The 12,787-nt window shown below is 49.2% G+C and overlaps 1 protein-coding gene across 1 annotated transcript; it reads right to left on the bottom strand.

The window, feature by feature from the left end:
• Nucleotides 1-2,337: 2,337 nt before the first annotated feature.
• On the bottom strand, nt 2,338-12,389 carry NDUFB8 (NADH:ubiquinone oxidoreductase subunit B8). The gene is made up of 5 exons (XM_038758038.1): nt 12,295-12,389; nt 9,078-9,204; nt 7,332-7,431; nt 4,945-5,100; nt 2,338-2,554 (listed from the first exon to the last, which is right to left on the bottom strand). The coding sequence occupies exons 1-5, from the start codon at nt 12,380-12,382 to the stop codon at nt 2,462-2,464; spliced, it is 564 nt and encodes a 187-aa protein (XP_038613966.1). The 5' UTR covers nt 12,383-12,389; the 3' UTR covers nt 2,338-2,461.
• Nucleotides 12,390-12,787: the final 398 nt, after the last annotated feature.

Genomic DNA, 12,787 nt, shown 5'->3' with positions numbered 1-12,787 from the left:
GCGCAGGGCAAGGCAGGGCAGGGCCGAGCCGAGCCGGGCCCCGCGGACGGCAGCCGCCAGCGCCCAAACCTCCTCCGCCCAGCAACAACGCCGCCGCCGCCGCCGCCGCCGCCGCCGCGCAGCCGCACAGAGGGAAAAGGCGGACTTGAACTCTCCCGCCCCCCGCAGGCGCAGCCGGGAATTGCGGGCGGGCTCGGCAGGCCCTGCTTTTTTTTCCCCTTTCCTTTTTAATAATGATAATAATAACGATGGCATTTGTTAAGCGCTTACTATGTGCAAAGCACCGTTCCAAGCGCTGGGTGGGGGGGGGGGAATACAAGGTGATCAGGCTGTCCCACGGGGGGCTCACAGTCATCATCTGTGTGACTTTGGGCAAGTCACAACTTCTCTGTGCCTCAGTCGCCTCAATCTGTAAAATGGGGTTAAAACTATGAGCCCCGCCCCCGTGGGACAACCTGAGCACCTTGTAACCTCCCCAGAGCTTAGAACGGTGCTTTGCATGTAGTAAGGGCTTAACAAATACCGTCATTATCATAATTATTTTTATTGATTGATTATTATTATCATCCCCATTTTACAGATGAGGGAACTGAGGCTCAGAAAAGTTAAGTTCGTTCATTCATTCATTCAATCGTTATTTATTGAGCGCCTACTGTGTGCAGAGCACTGGACTAAGCACTTTGGGAAGTCCAAGTTGGCAACATATAGAGACAGTCCCTATCCAACAGTGGGCTCACAGTCTAGAACGGGGAGACAGACAACAAAACATATTAACAAAATAAATAGAATAAATATGTACAAATAAAATAGAGTGATAAATACCTATAAACATATATGTGACATAAGTGACTTGCCCAATGTCACACAGCACACATGTGGCGGAGTCAGGATTCAAACCCATGACCTCTGACTCCAAAGCCCGTGCTCTTTCCACTGAGACACTCTGCTTTTCCTTTCCTTTTTTTCTCCCTTCCTTCCTTTCCTTTTTCTCCTTCTCTCTCTCCCTCCTTCTTTCCTTCCTTCATTTTCCTCTTTTTCTTCCTTCCTTTCCTCCTTTCTTTCTCCCTTCCTTCCTTTCCTCCTTTCTCTTTTTCTCCTTCTCTCTCCCTCCCTCATTCTTTCCTTCCTTCATTTTCCTTTTTTCTTCCTTCCTTTCCTTTCTTTTTCTCCTTCTTTCTCTCCCTCCCTCCTTCTTTCCTTCCTTCATTTTCCTTTCTCTTTTTCTTCCTTCCTTTCCTCCTTTCTCTTTTTCTCCTTCTCTCTCCCTCCCTCATTCTTTCCTTCCTTCATTTTCCTTTTTTTCTTCCTTCCTTTCCTCCTTTCTTTCCCTTCCTTCCTTTCCTCTTTTCTTTCTTTTTCTTTCTCTTCCTCCCTCCCTCCTTCTTTCTTTCCTTCCTTCCTTTCTCTATTTTCCTTTCTCTCTTTTTCTTCCTTCCTTTCCTCCTTTCTTTCTCCCTTTCCTCCTTTCTTTCTCCCTTCCTTCCTTTCCTCTTTTCTTTCTTTTTCTTTCTCTCTTCCTCCCTCCCTCCTTCTTTCTTTCCTTCCTTCCTTCCTTTCCCTATTTTCCTTTCTCTCTTTTTCTTCCTTCCTTCCTTCTTTCTTTCTTTCTGGCCTGATGAGAAGAGCTTGGACCTGGGAGTCTCAGGCCCTGGATTTGAATCCCGACTCTTCCACCTGCCTGAGATGTGACCTTCAGCAAGTCGCTTGACTTCTTGGTGCTTCAGTTTCCTCAACTGAAAAATGAGGATTCACAAATATTTTCTCCCTCCTACTTAGACTGTGAGCCCCTTGTGGGATAGGGGCTGTGTCCGACCCGATTAGCTTGTATCTGCCCCAGCATTTAGTACAGCGCTTGCCACCCAGTAAGCACCTAACAAATAAGGTTTACGTTTTCAAAAGGGGCTGAAAATGACTCTGGAACCTCAATGTAAATCTCCATCCTCTGCACCAGGACGAATAGAGAAATTAGCTAAGAACAGAGCTGTAGCTCAGGGGAGTAGCGCGTGATGAGCAAGCAGCACGGCCTGGGAACCTGAGGACCTGGGTTCTAAACCTGACTCTGACCCTCGTCTGCTGTGTGACCTTTGGGCAGGTCACTTAACCTGTCCGTGCCTCGGTTTATCTGGTCTATAAAATGGAGAGTCGATCAACACCTGTTGTGAGCCCTGTGACCAACCTGATTATTTTGAATCTACGCCAGTGCTTGGCACATAGTCAGTGCTTAACAAAAACCACGACGATTACGATGGTGATTTAGGAAACTGGGCTGGGTCCCGGGTTGAGTTGAGCCTAGGGTCGGTATTGTGGTGTCACTAAACAAAACATTCACCACAGCACTGAGGTTTTTTAAATATTTAATAAAGAGAAACTCTGTCCACAGGCATTGAAGGACCTGGCCCAAAGTGAGAGAGGATGGCCGGTTAGGGGGCACAGGCAAATAACGGAAGCCCCCCGAAAGTCCTCAGATAACGTAGTGCTTCACTGGCTCGGGTTCCTTCAGTGGATCGCCTCCATGCTCCAGGTACAGGTTGTTATACGGATACTGCTTTGGGCCCTGGGGAAGAAAACACAGATAATTAGTAGCGGGTAGAATACCCAATCTGCAAAGGAGCTACTGAGGAAGCGGACACGTTCGTCCGAGTCGCGGCCAAAGCCCACGCTCCCAGGCAGACCGACCGAACCTTTGGGGCATCCTTCGGTCCGGCTAGGGGAGAGAGAAGCCCCGTCCGCCTTTCAGCAACGTGTTGCCCGTTACAGAACAGAAGCCTCCGAATGAGACGACGCGATCCATCGATCCCACGCTCTCTCAGGGCAAAGACAGATTCAATCTCCACTAAGTCGCTCAGACTTTAATGGCTTCACCGCTAAAGTGGCCCGGCAAATGGGGCATGGAGAAGAACCGGGAGGGAAATCTGTCGGAGAGACACCGGCGGAACTTGCTCCAGGGGGCCGGTGGCTTTGCCGATGAACAGCTGTCAGACATCAGAGCTCACGGGGCGGAGGAAAGGGGGATGTGCTCGTGGAACTGAAAAATGGAAGACTTTTGAGTGGTGATTCTTGTTCTCCAGGAGTAAAATTAGAGCTCGGTTCCTTCCTGTGCACACACTCCAGCAGGGGATCCCCGCGGCTTCAGCATTACGAGCGGGGTCGACGCCCCGATGAGCTAGCTTTAGCCGGGACCCGGATCCTCCCCGCCCAGGTTGCATCAGGCAGCCAATCTCAAATCCATCAAGAAGCTAATGACTCATCCCCGCCTGTACAGCTCTCCGAGGAGAAAGATCCCTTCAGAACACTTCAAGCATAAGGGCAGAAGAATGCCATTACTCGATCAGCCCAATGGGCCGTCCACACTAATGCGCTCCCTCTGCCAGTGACGACGGGATGCTCGGAAGGACCAAGATGGCAGACTTCCTCGACACCCATCCTCCTTCCCTCGTGCCCACCCCGCTTTACATCCCAAGAGTGGTCCATTCCGGACCACTCTCCCACGAATTTACCCAGACGCCCTCTGAACCTTCTGATTATTTTCTGCGGGCGCTAGTTACGCTTACGAAGCACTTCCTTTCGTTTTGAGCCAACTTCCCTCAAGCTTCAGTAGGCGTCGTCCCCGATCTGGTGTCGACGGATTTGGTGAACGACGACAAAGGTTCTGCCACCGTCACACCTGGGAGTCTGGGCAGTTCTGGTCAGTGCAACTCAGAGAGGACATGACGGAGCTGGAAAAGGTACCTGGCCAGAACCGTCCACCCCCTCCAAGACTTGGGGGCTCTCCTAGATTACGCCTCAATCTCGTCCGTCTCGCTGCCGCCCCATCTCTCACATCCTCTCCCCAGCCTGAAACTCCCTCCCCTCGCATTTATGCCAGACCACCCATCTCCCCCCATCTTCAAAGCCTTAATAAGGTCACATAATAATAATAATGGCATTTATTAAGCACTTACTATGAGCAAAGCACTGTTCTAAGCTCTGGGGAGGTTACAAGGTGATCAGGTTGTCCCGGGGGGGCTCACAGTCTTAATCCCCATTTTACAGATGTGGTAACTGAGGCCCAGAGAAGTTAAGTGACTTGCCCAAAGTCACACAGCTGACAATTGGTGGAGCCGGGATTTGAACCCGTGACCTCTGACTCCAAAGCCCGGGCTCTTTCCACTGAGCCACGTCACATCCTAAGAGGTCTTCCCAATGAAGCCCTCTTTTCCCCCCCCGATTCCCTCTCCCTTCTGTGGCACCTACACAATTGGATCTGTGAGCTCAGTACAGTGCTCTGCACACAGTAAGTGCTCAATAAAGCAGGGAAGCAACATGGCTCGGTGGAAAGAGCCTGGGCTTTGGAGTCAGAGGTCGTGGGTTCAAATCCCGGCTCCGCCAACTGTCAGCCGTGGACTTTGGGCAAGTCTCTTAACTTCTCTGTGCCTCAGTTCCCTCATCTGGAAAATGGGGATGAAGACTGTGAGCCCCCCGAGGGACAACCTGATCACCTTGTAACCTCCCCAGCGCTTAGAACAGTGCTTTGCACATAGTAGGCACTTAATAAATGCCATTATTATTATTATTATTATTGTTAATAAATACGACTGAGTGAACTGAATGGATGAATGAGCTGAGGACATCTAAAGTCCGCCCCACCCTCAACCCCCCAGCACTTATGCACGGATCTGTAAATTATTCTACGGGGCTCTGAACGTAGCAATCACTCAGTAAGTAGCACTGATGAGGACTGGTGATTGTGCCACTTGAGGAGAGTTAAAGACTGTCCGGCCTCTTCCTCAAAGCAGTTGAATACTCAGCGGCTGCCCGCTGAGCCAGGCCAAAAGCAAAGCCAGGTCCTCCTTGCTCCAACTTCTGCGACTTCCCCTACCCCAGCTCTCCCAGGAGAACCGGGCTGGGAATAAGGCGCTTCAAAGGGCAGTCCAACCGCCAAGGGCTTCCGGCTCCGTTACTCACCACAGGCTGGTAGCTCGGGTACTTTTCCCCGACCCAGAACATGAAGCCCATGAAGAAAATGAAGCCGAAGAGGTGTTTACACATGGTGTCCCAGGAGACCGCCGTAGGGGACGTGTCCACCCGATTCCGGATGTACATATCAAAGTCCCAGTGCATCTGCGGTAGAAGGGGAGAGGCTGTTGACTGCTACAAGCGAGAGCCTGGACAGGGTTTCTGAGTCCATGGTAGGGCCTCTCCTCAGTGGTTTTTGCACGCGTCAAATGAACGGCGTGACTGATCGCCGACCTCTCGCCCACATCCTGCCTCTGGTCTGGAACACCCACCTTCCTCGTATCTATTACTCTCCCCCTCTTCAAAGCCTTACTGAAGGAACATCTCCTCCAAGAGGTCTTCCCTGATGAAGCCCTCTTTTCCTCTTCTGCAACTCCCTTCTGCCTCGCCCTGACTTGCCGCCTTTATTCATCCCCCCATCCCAGCCCCAGAGTACTTATGTACATCTGTGATTTTATTTATATTAATGTCTGTCTCCTCCAAGAGGTCTTCCCTGACGAAGCCCTCTTTTCCTCTTCCGCAACTCCCTTCTGCCTCGCCCTGACTTGCCGCCTTTATTCATCCCCCAGTCCCAGCCCCAGAGCACTTATGTACATGTCTGTGATTTTATTTATATTAATGTCTGTCTCCTCCAAGAGGTCTTCCCTGACGAAGTCCTCTTTTCCTCTTCCGCAACTCCCTTCTGCCTCGCCCTGACTTGCCGCCTTTATTCATCCCCCCGTCCCAGCCCCAGAGCACTTATGTACATGTCTGTGATTTTATTTATTTATATTAATGTCTGTCTCCTCCAAGAAGTCTTCCCTGACGAAGCCCTTTTCCTCTTCCGCAACTCCCTTCTGCCTCGCCCTGACTTGCCGCCTTTATTCATCCCCCCGTCCCAGCCCCAGAGCGCTTATGCTACATGTCTGTGATTTTATTTATTTATTCATTCAATCGTACTTATTGAGCGCTTACTGTGTGCAAAGCACTGTACTAAGCGCTTGGGAAGTGCAAGTTGGCAACATATAGAGACGGTCCCTACCCAACAGTGGGCATATAAATGTCTGTTTCCCCCTCTAGACTGTAAGCTTGGTGTGGACAGGGACTATGTCTCTTCCCCCCCACCACCTGACTGTGAGCTTGTTGTGGGCAGGGAATGTCACTCTTTATTGTTTTTATTGTCTTTATTACTTTCCCAAGCGCTTAGTACAGTGCTCTGCACACAGCAAGCGCTTGATGTAATTGAACGAATGAGCATCTGTTATATTGTACTTTCCCAAGCCCTTAGTACAGTGCTCTGCACACAGCAAGCGCTTGATACAATCGAACGAATGAGCGTCTGTTATATTGCACTCTCCCAAGTGCTCAGTACAGTTTTCTGCACACAGTCGGTGCTCATTAAATACGATTGACTGATTGCATGAGGGTTGGCTTTCCCTTTGCCCTGCTGATAACAACGGCTTCACCCTCAAGTCTCAAAGCCCCCCGTCAAAGCTGCAGTGCTGGATGTGCCACCCCAGTCGCCACGGGGTCAGGGGGTGAGCCTGAGGAAACTGGGCTAAGGTCTCTCCTGACTCGGAGAAACAATTTTTCATTCAATCGTATTTATTGAGCATCATATTAAGCACTTGGGAAGTACAAGTTGGCGACATACAGAGACTGTCCCTACCCAACAGCGGGCTCAAAGTGTCTTTTCCTCTCAACTGTCCTTCCTCGGGACAGAAATGCTCGTTACCCAGGAACGGGGTGTCCGGTCAGGCTCGCGTAGCAGAAATATTAGATCCGGTCTGTCACCGGAACACCTGGGAGGGAAGCGGGGCCAGAGGGAATCAATCAATCAATCAGTCGTATTTATTGAGTGCTCATTGTGTGCAGAGCACTAGACTAAGCGCTTGGGAAGTACAAGTTGGCAACATCTAGAGACAGTCCCTACCCAACAGTGAGCTCACAGTCTAAAAGGGGGGGACAGAGAACAGAACAAAACATATTAACAAAATAAAATAAATAGAATAGATATGTACAAGTAAAATAAAGGGGGCTCCGTCTGGGAAGACTTCCTGGAGGAGGTGAGCCTTCAAATCCTGGCTCCGCCAATTCATTCAATCGTATTTATTGAGCGCTTACTGTGGGCAGAGCACTGGACTAAGTGCTTGGGAAGTCCAAGTTGGCAACATAGAGAGACGGTCCCTACCCAACAGTGGGCTCAGAGTCTAGAAGGGGGAGACAGAGAACAAAACCAAACATACTAACAAGATAAAACAAATAGAATAGATATGTACAAGTAAAATAAATAGAGTAATAAATATGTACAGACATATATACATATATAGAGGTGCTGTGGGGAAGGGTTTGCTCACCGGTTCGCCCCAGTTCAGCCTGAGGTCCTGATGGTCCCATTCGTACCACGGATCCCTCTCGTGTTGGGAGCGATTAGGCAGCATGGGGTAGTCGCCGTACCTGAGAAACAACAACAGTCGGGTCTGGTTTGACCAGGGGTTACAGCTCTTGAGAAGCAGCGTGACTCAATGGAAAGAGCCCGGGCTTTGGAGTCAGTGGTCATGGGTTCAAATCCCAGCTCCGCCAATTGCCAGCTGTGTGACCTTGGGCAAGTCACTTCACTGCTCTGTGCCTCAGTTACCTCATCTGGAAAATGGGGATTGACTGTAAGCCCCCCCGTGGGGCAACCTGATCACCTTGTATCCCCCCAGTGCTTAGAACGGTGCTTTGCACATAGTAAGCTCTTAATAAATGCCATCATTATTATTATTACGACGAGTCTCCGGATTTTAGAGGGGGTGAAACTGAAGACTCAAGAGTCTAAGTGACTCGCTCGAGAAGTAAGGCCTTTTTATACCCCACCTCGCAGACCGGAGGGGTCTAGAGAAGCAGCGTGGCTCAGTGGAAGAGAGCCCGGGCTCTGGAGTCGGAGGTCACGGGTTCGAATCCCAGCTCCGCCAATTGTCAGCTGAGTGACTTTGGGCAAGTCACTTCACTTCTCCGGGCCTCAGTGCCCTCATCTGGAAAATGGGGATGAAGACTGTGAGCCCCACATGGGACAATCTGATCACCTTGGAACCTCCCCAGCGCTTAGAACAGTGCTTTGCACCTAGGAAGCGCTTCATAAATGCCATCATTATTATTATTATTATCAGGGGGGATACAAGTTTATCAGACTGGACACAGTCTGAGTCACACAGGGGGCTCAGAGTCTTTAATCCCCATTTCACAGATGAGGTACCTGAGGCACCGAGAAGTCGCTTGGCCAAGGTCACATGGCACAGCAATTAGAGAAACAGCGTGGCTCAGAGGAAAGAGCCCGGGCTTTGGAGTCAGAGGTCACGGGTTCAAATCCTGGCTCCGCCAATTGTCAGCTGGGTGACTTTGGGCAAGTCACTTCACTTCTCTGGGCCTCATTTCCCTCATCTGGAAAATGGGGATGAAGACTGTGAGCCCCACGTGGGACAATCTGATCACCTTGTATCCTCCCCAGCACTTAGAACAGTGCTTTGCACTTAGTAAACGCTTAATAAAAGCCATCATTATTATTATTGTTCTTATTATCGGGGGGATACAAATTTATCAGACTGGACACAGTCTGAGTCACACAGGGGGCTCAGAGTCTTTAATCCCCATTTCACAGATGAGGTACCTGAGGCACCGAGAAGTCGCTTGGCCAAGGTCACATGGCACAGCAATTAGAGAAACAGCGTGGCTCAGAGGAAAGAGCCCGGGCTTTGGAGTCAGAGGTCACGGGTTCAAATCCCGGCTCCGCCAATTGTCAGCTGGGTGACTTTGGGCAAGTCACTTCACTTCTCTGGGCCTCAGTTACCTCATCTGTAAAATGGGATTAAGACTGTGAGCCCCATGTGGGACAACCTGATCACCCTGTATCCTTCCCAGCGCTTAGTACAGTGCTTTGCACATAGTAAGCGCTTAACAAATGCCATTATTTATTTATTTATTTATTATCTCCCACCCTGAGACCAGGCGGTCTTCCAGATGCAGACCGCACAGCGCGAGGGGAGCGGGGCCACGTGTCTTTCGGGCCGCGGAGGACCACCTCGGACGGCACGTGGCCCCCCCGGAGTCTGGTGGGTGCTCACCCCATGCCGTCGTCCGGGTAGGGCTCGTAGTCCTCCACGAGCATGTTGTATTTCTTGGCGGCAGCCGCCCGCTCCTCGGGTGTCCGCGGGTAGGGCCCGGGCAGCATGTCCTTGGTGAGTCCTGAGGCTGGAGGCCAAAGACAAGGCAAGTCAGACACCACCACCCCTCTCCTCGGCCCCCCAGGTTGATCCAACGCACGATTTTATTTATTATTATATTTTATTATTATTATTATATCTATTATTTATTTTACTTGTACATATCTATTCTACTTATATGTTCTGTTTTGTTGTCTGTCTCCCCCCTTCTAGACTGTGAGCCCGCTGTTGGGTAGGGACTGTCTCTAGATGTTGCCAACTTGGACTTCCCAAGCGCTTGGTACAGTGCTCTGCACACAGTAAGCGCTCAATAAATATGATTGATTGTATTACTCGATTTATTACTCTATTTATTTTACTTGTACATATCTATTCTACTTATTTTATTCTGCTAATATGTTCTGTTTTGTTGTCTGTCTCCCCCTTCTAGACTGTGAGCCCGCTGTTGGGTAGGGATCATCTCTAGATGTTGCCAACTTGGACTTCACAAGCGCTTAGTCCAGTGCTCTGCACACAGTAAGCGCTGAAGAAATACAATTGGTTGATTGATTGTATTACTCTATTACTCTATTTATTTACTTGTACATATCTATTCTACTTATTTTATTCTGTTAATATGTTCTGTTTTGTTGTCTGTCTCCCCCTTCTAGACTATGTGTAGGGACCATCTCTCTATGTTGCCAACTTGGACTTCCCAAGCGCTTAGTCCAGTGCTCTGCACACAGTAAGCGCTCAATAAATACGACTGATTGATTTTATTACTCTATTTATTTATTTATTTTACTTGTACATATCTATTCTATCTATTTTATTCTGCTAATATGTTCTGTTTTGTTGTCTGTCTCCCCCTTCTAGACTGTGAGCCCGCTGTTGGGTAGGGACCGTCTCTAGATGGTGCCAACTTGGACTTCCCAAGCACTGAGTCCAGTGCTCTGCACACAGTAAGCCCTCAATAAATACGACTGATTGATTTTATTACTCTATTTATTTTACTTGTACATATCTATTCTATCTATTTTATTCTGCTAATATGTTCTGTTTTGTTGTCTGTCTCCCCCTTCTAGACTGTGAGCCCGCTGTTGGGTAGGGACCGTCTCTAGATGGTGCCAACTTGGACTTCCCAAGCACTGAGTCCAGTGCTCTGCACACAGTAAGCCCTCAATAAATACGACTGATTGATTTTATTACTCTATTTATTTTACTTGTACATATCTATTCTATCTATTTTATTCTGCTAATATGTTCTGTTTTGTTGTCTGTCTCCCCCTTCTAGACTGTGAGCCCGCTGTTGGGTAGGGACCGTCTCTAGATGTTGCCAACTTGGACTTCCCAAGCGCTGAGTCCAGTGCTCTGCACACAGTAAGCGCTCAATAAATACAACTGATTGATTTTATTACTCTATTTATTTATTTATTTTACTTGTACATATCTATTCTATCTATTTTATTCTACTAATATGTTCTGTTTTGTTGTCTGTCTCCCCCTTCTAGACTGTGAGCCCGCTGTTGGGTAGGGACCGTCTCTAGATGTTGCCAACTTGGACTTCCCAAGCACCTAGTCCAGTGCTCTGCACACAGTAAGCGCTCAATAAATACGATTGATTGATTTTATTACTCTATTTATTTATTTATTTTACTTGTACATATCTATTCTATTAATTTTATTCTGTTAATATGTTTTGTTTTGTTCTCTGTCTCCCCCGTCTAGACTGTGAGCCCGCTGTTGGGTAGGGACTGTCTCTATATGTTGCCAACTTGTACTTCCCAAGCACTTAGTATAGTGCTCTGCACACAGTAAGCGCTCAATAAATACGATTGATTGATTGATTGATCCCACTCCCTAGGCTCCCACTCCTGATAGGAACCGCTTGGACTTCCCACAGGGCACACCCCCCTGCCCATCACTCATTCATTCAAGCGTATTTCTTGAGCACTTACTGTGTGCAGAGCACTGTACTAAGCGCTTGGGAAGTCCAAGTCACTTCACTTCTCAGTTAACTCATCTGTAAAATGGGGATGAAGACTGGGAGCCCCCCGTGGACCCGGGCTCTTTCCACCGTGCCACACTGCTTCTCTAATAACTGTGCTATTTGGTAATAATAATGATGATGATGATGGTGGTGGTATTTGTTAAGCGCCTACTATGTGCCAGGCACCGGATCACCTTGTAACCTCCGCAGCGCTTAGAACACTGCTTTGCACATAGCAAGTGCTTATTAAAAGTCATCATTATTTATGATGATGATGATTAGAGAAGCATAGTGGCTCAGTGGAAAGAACTCGGGCTTTGGAGTCAGAGGTCACGGGTTCAAATCCCGCCCCCGCCACACGTTTGCTGTGTGACCTTAAGCAAGTCACTTCACTTCTCTGGGCCTCAGTTCCCTCATCTGTAAATTGGGGATGAAGACTGTGAGCCCCCCGTGGGCCAACCTGATCACCTTGCAACCTCCCCAGCGCTTAGAACAGTGCTTGGCACATGGTAAGCGCTTAATAAATTCATTCAATCGTATTTACTGAGCGCTTACTGTGTGCAGAGCACTATAATAAGCGCTTGGGAAGTAGTTGGCAGCATATAGAGACAGTCCCTACCCAACAGCGGGCTCACGTAAGTGTGACCTTAGGCAAGTCACTTCACTTCTCTGGCCTCAGTGGCCTCATCTGTAAAATGGGGATGAAGCCTGTGAGCCCCTCGGGGGCCAACCTGACCACCTTGGAACCTCCCCAGCACTTAGAACGGTGCTTTGCATATAGTAAGCGCTTAATAAATGCCACCATTATTTATGATGATGATGATTAGAGAAGCATTGTGGCTCAGTGGAGAGAACTCGGGCTTTGGACTCAGAGGTCACGGGTTCAAATCCCGCCCCCGCCACATGTTTGCTGTGTGACCTTAAGCAAGTCACTTCTCTGGGCCTCAGTTAACATCTGTAAAATGGGGATGAAGCCCGTGAGCCCCCCCATGGGCCAACCTGATCACCTTGTAACCTCCCCAGCGCTTAGAACAGTGCTTTGCACATAGTAAGCGCTTAATAAATGCATTATTATTCTGGTTATTATGAGTATTATGACTACGGTCTTCGCAAGCCCTTAGGCCTCCCCGTGCCATGCCATGCCCTGACCTGCCCGGACGCCAGGGGGCGCTGTTCTCCGAGCGGCTCCGCGCAGCAGGCGAAGCCCCAGAGCCCCGAACGCCGCCGCCGCCGCCATTATCACCTTCTCCCCGCGCGGCCCGCGCAGCCGCAGTAGCAGCCGAAACCACCGCCCGACGGCGGCCCGGCGCGGACAAACAGAGGCGGGGGGACGGAAACGTCATCGCGTTGGCCCGCTGGGGGCGCTCGCGGGCTCCAGCCCCATTTGTCAGCCGAGGTCACTGAGGCCCAGATGATAATAACAATCATTAATAATCAATCAATCAATCGTATTTATCGAGCGCTTACTGTGTGCAGAGCACTGGACTAAGCGCTTGGGAAGTACAAGCTGGCAACATCTAGAGACGGTCCCTACCCAACAGCGGGCTCACAGTCTAAAAGGGGGAGACAAGAGAACAAAACCAAACATACTAACAAAATAAAATAAATAGAATAGATAGGCACAAGTAAAATAAATAAATAA

This window comes from Tachyglossus aculeatus, chromosome 16 (assembly GCF_015852505.1).
Source record: "Tachyglossus aculeatus isolate mTacAcu1 chromosome 16, mTacAcu1.pri, whole genome shotgun sequence".
Classification (NCBI taxonomy): Eukaryota; Metazoa; Chordata; class Mammalia; order Monotremata; family Tachyglossidae; genus Tachyglossus; species Tachyglossus aculeatus.
This window is presented reverse-complemented; position numbering and strand designations above follow the sequence as displayed.

What these genes read in the sequence shown, in the direction of transcription:
- NDUFB8 (XM_038758038.1), bottom strand. Translation starts at nt 12,382, where the DNA reads ATGGCGGCGGCGGCGGCGTTCGGGGCTCTGGGGCTTCGCCTGCTGCGC. An exon ending in TACCCGGACGACGGCATGGG is followed by an intron (nt 7,432 to 9,077) that starts GTGAGCACCCAC and finishes GTTGTTTCTCAG; the next exon opens with GTACGGCGACTACCCCATGC. An exon ending in ACCCGAGCTACCAGCCTGTG is followed by an intron (nt 2,555 to 4,944) that starts GTGAGTAACGGA and finishes TTTCTTCCCCAG; the next exon opens with GGCCCAAAGCAGTATCCGTA.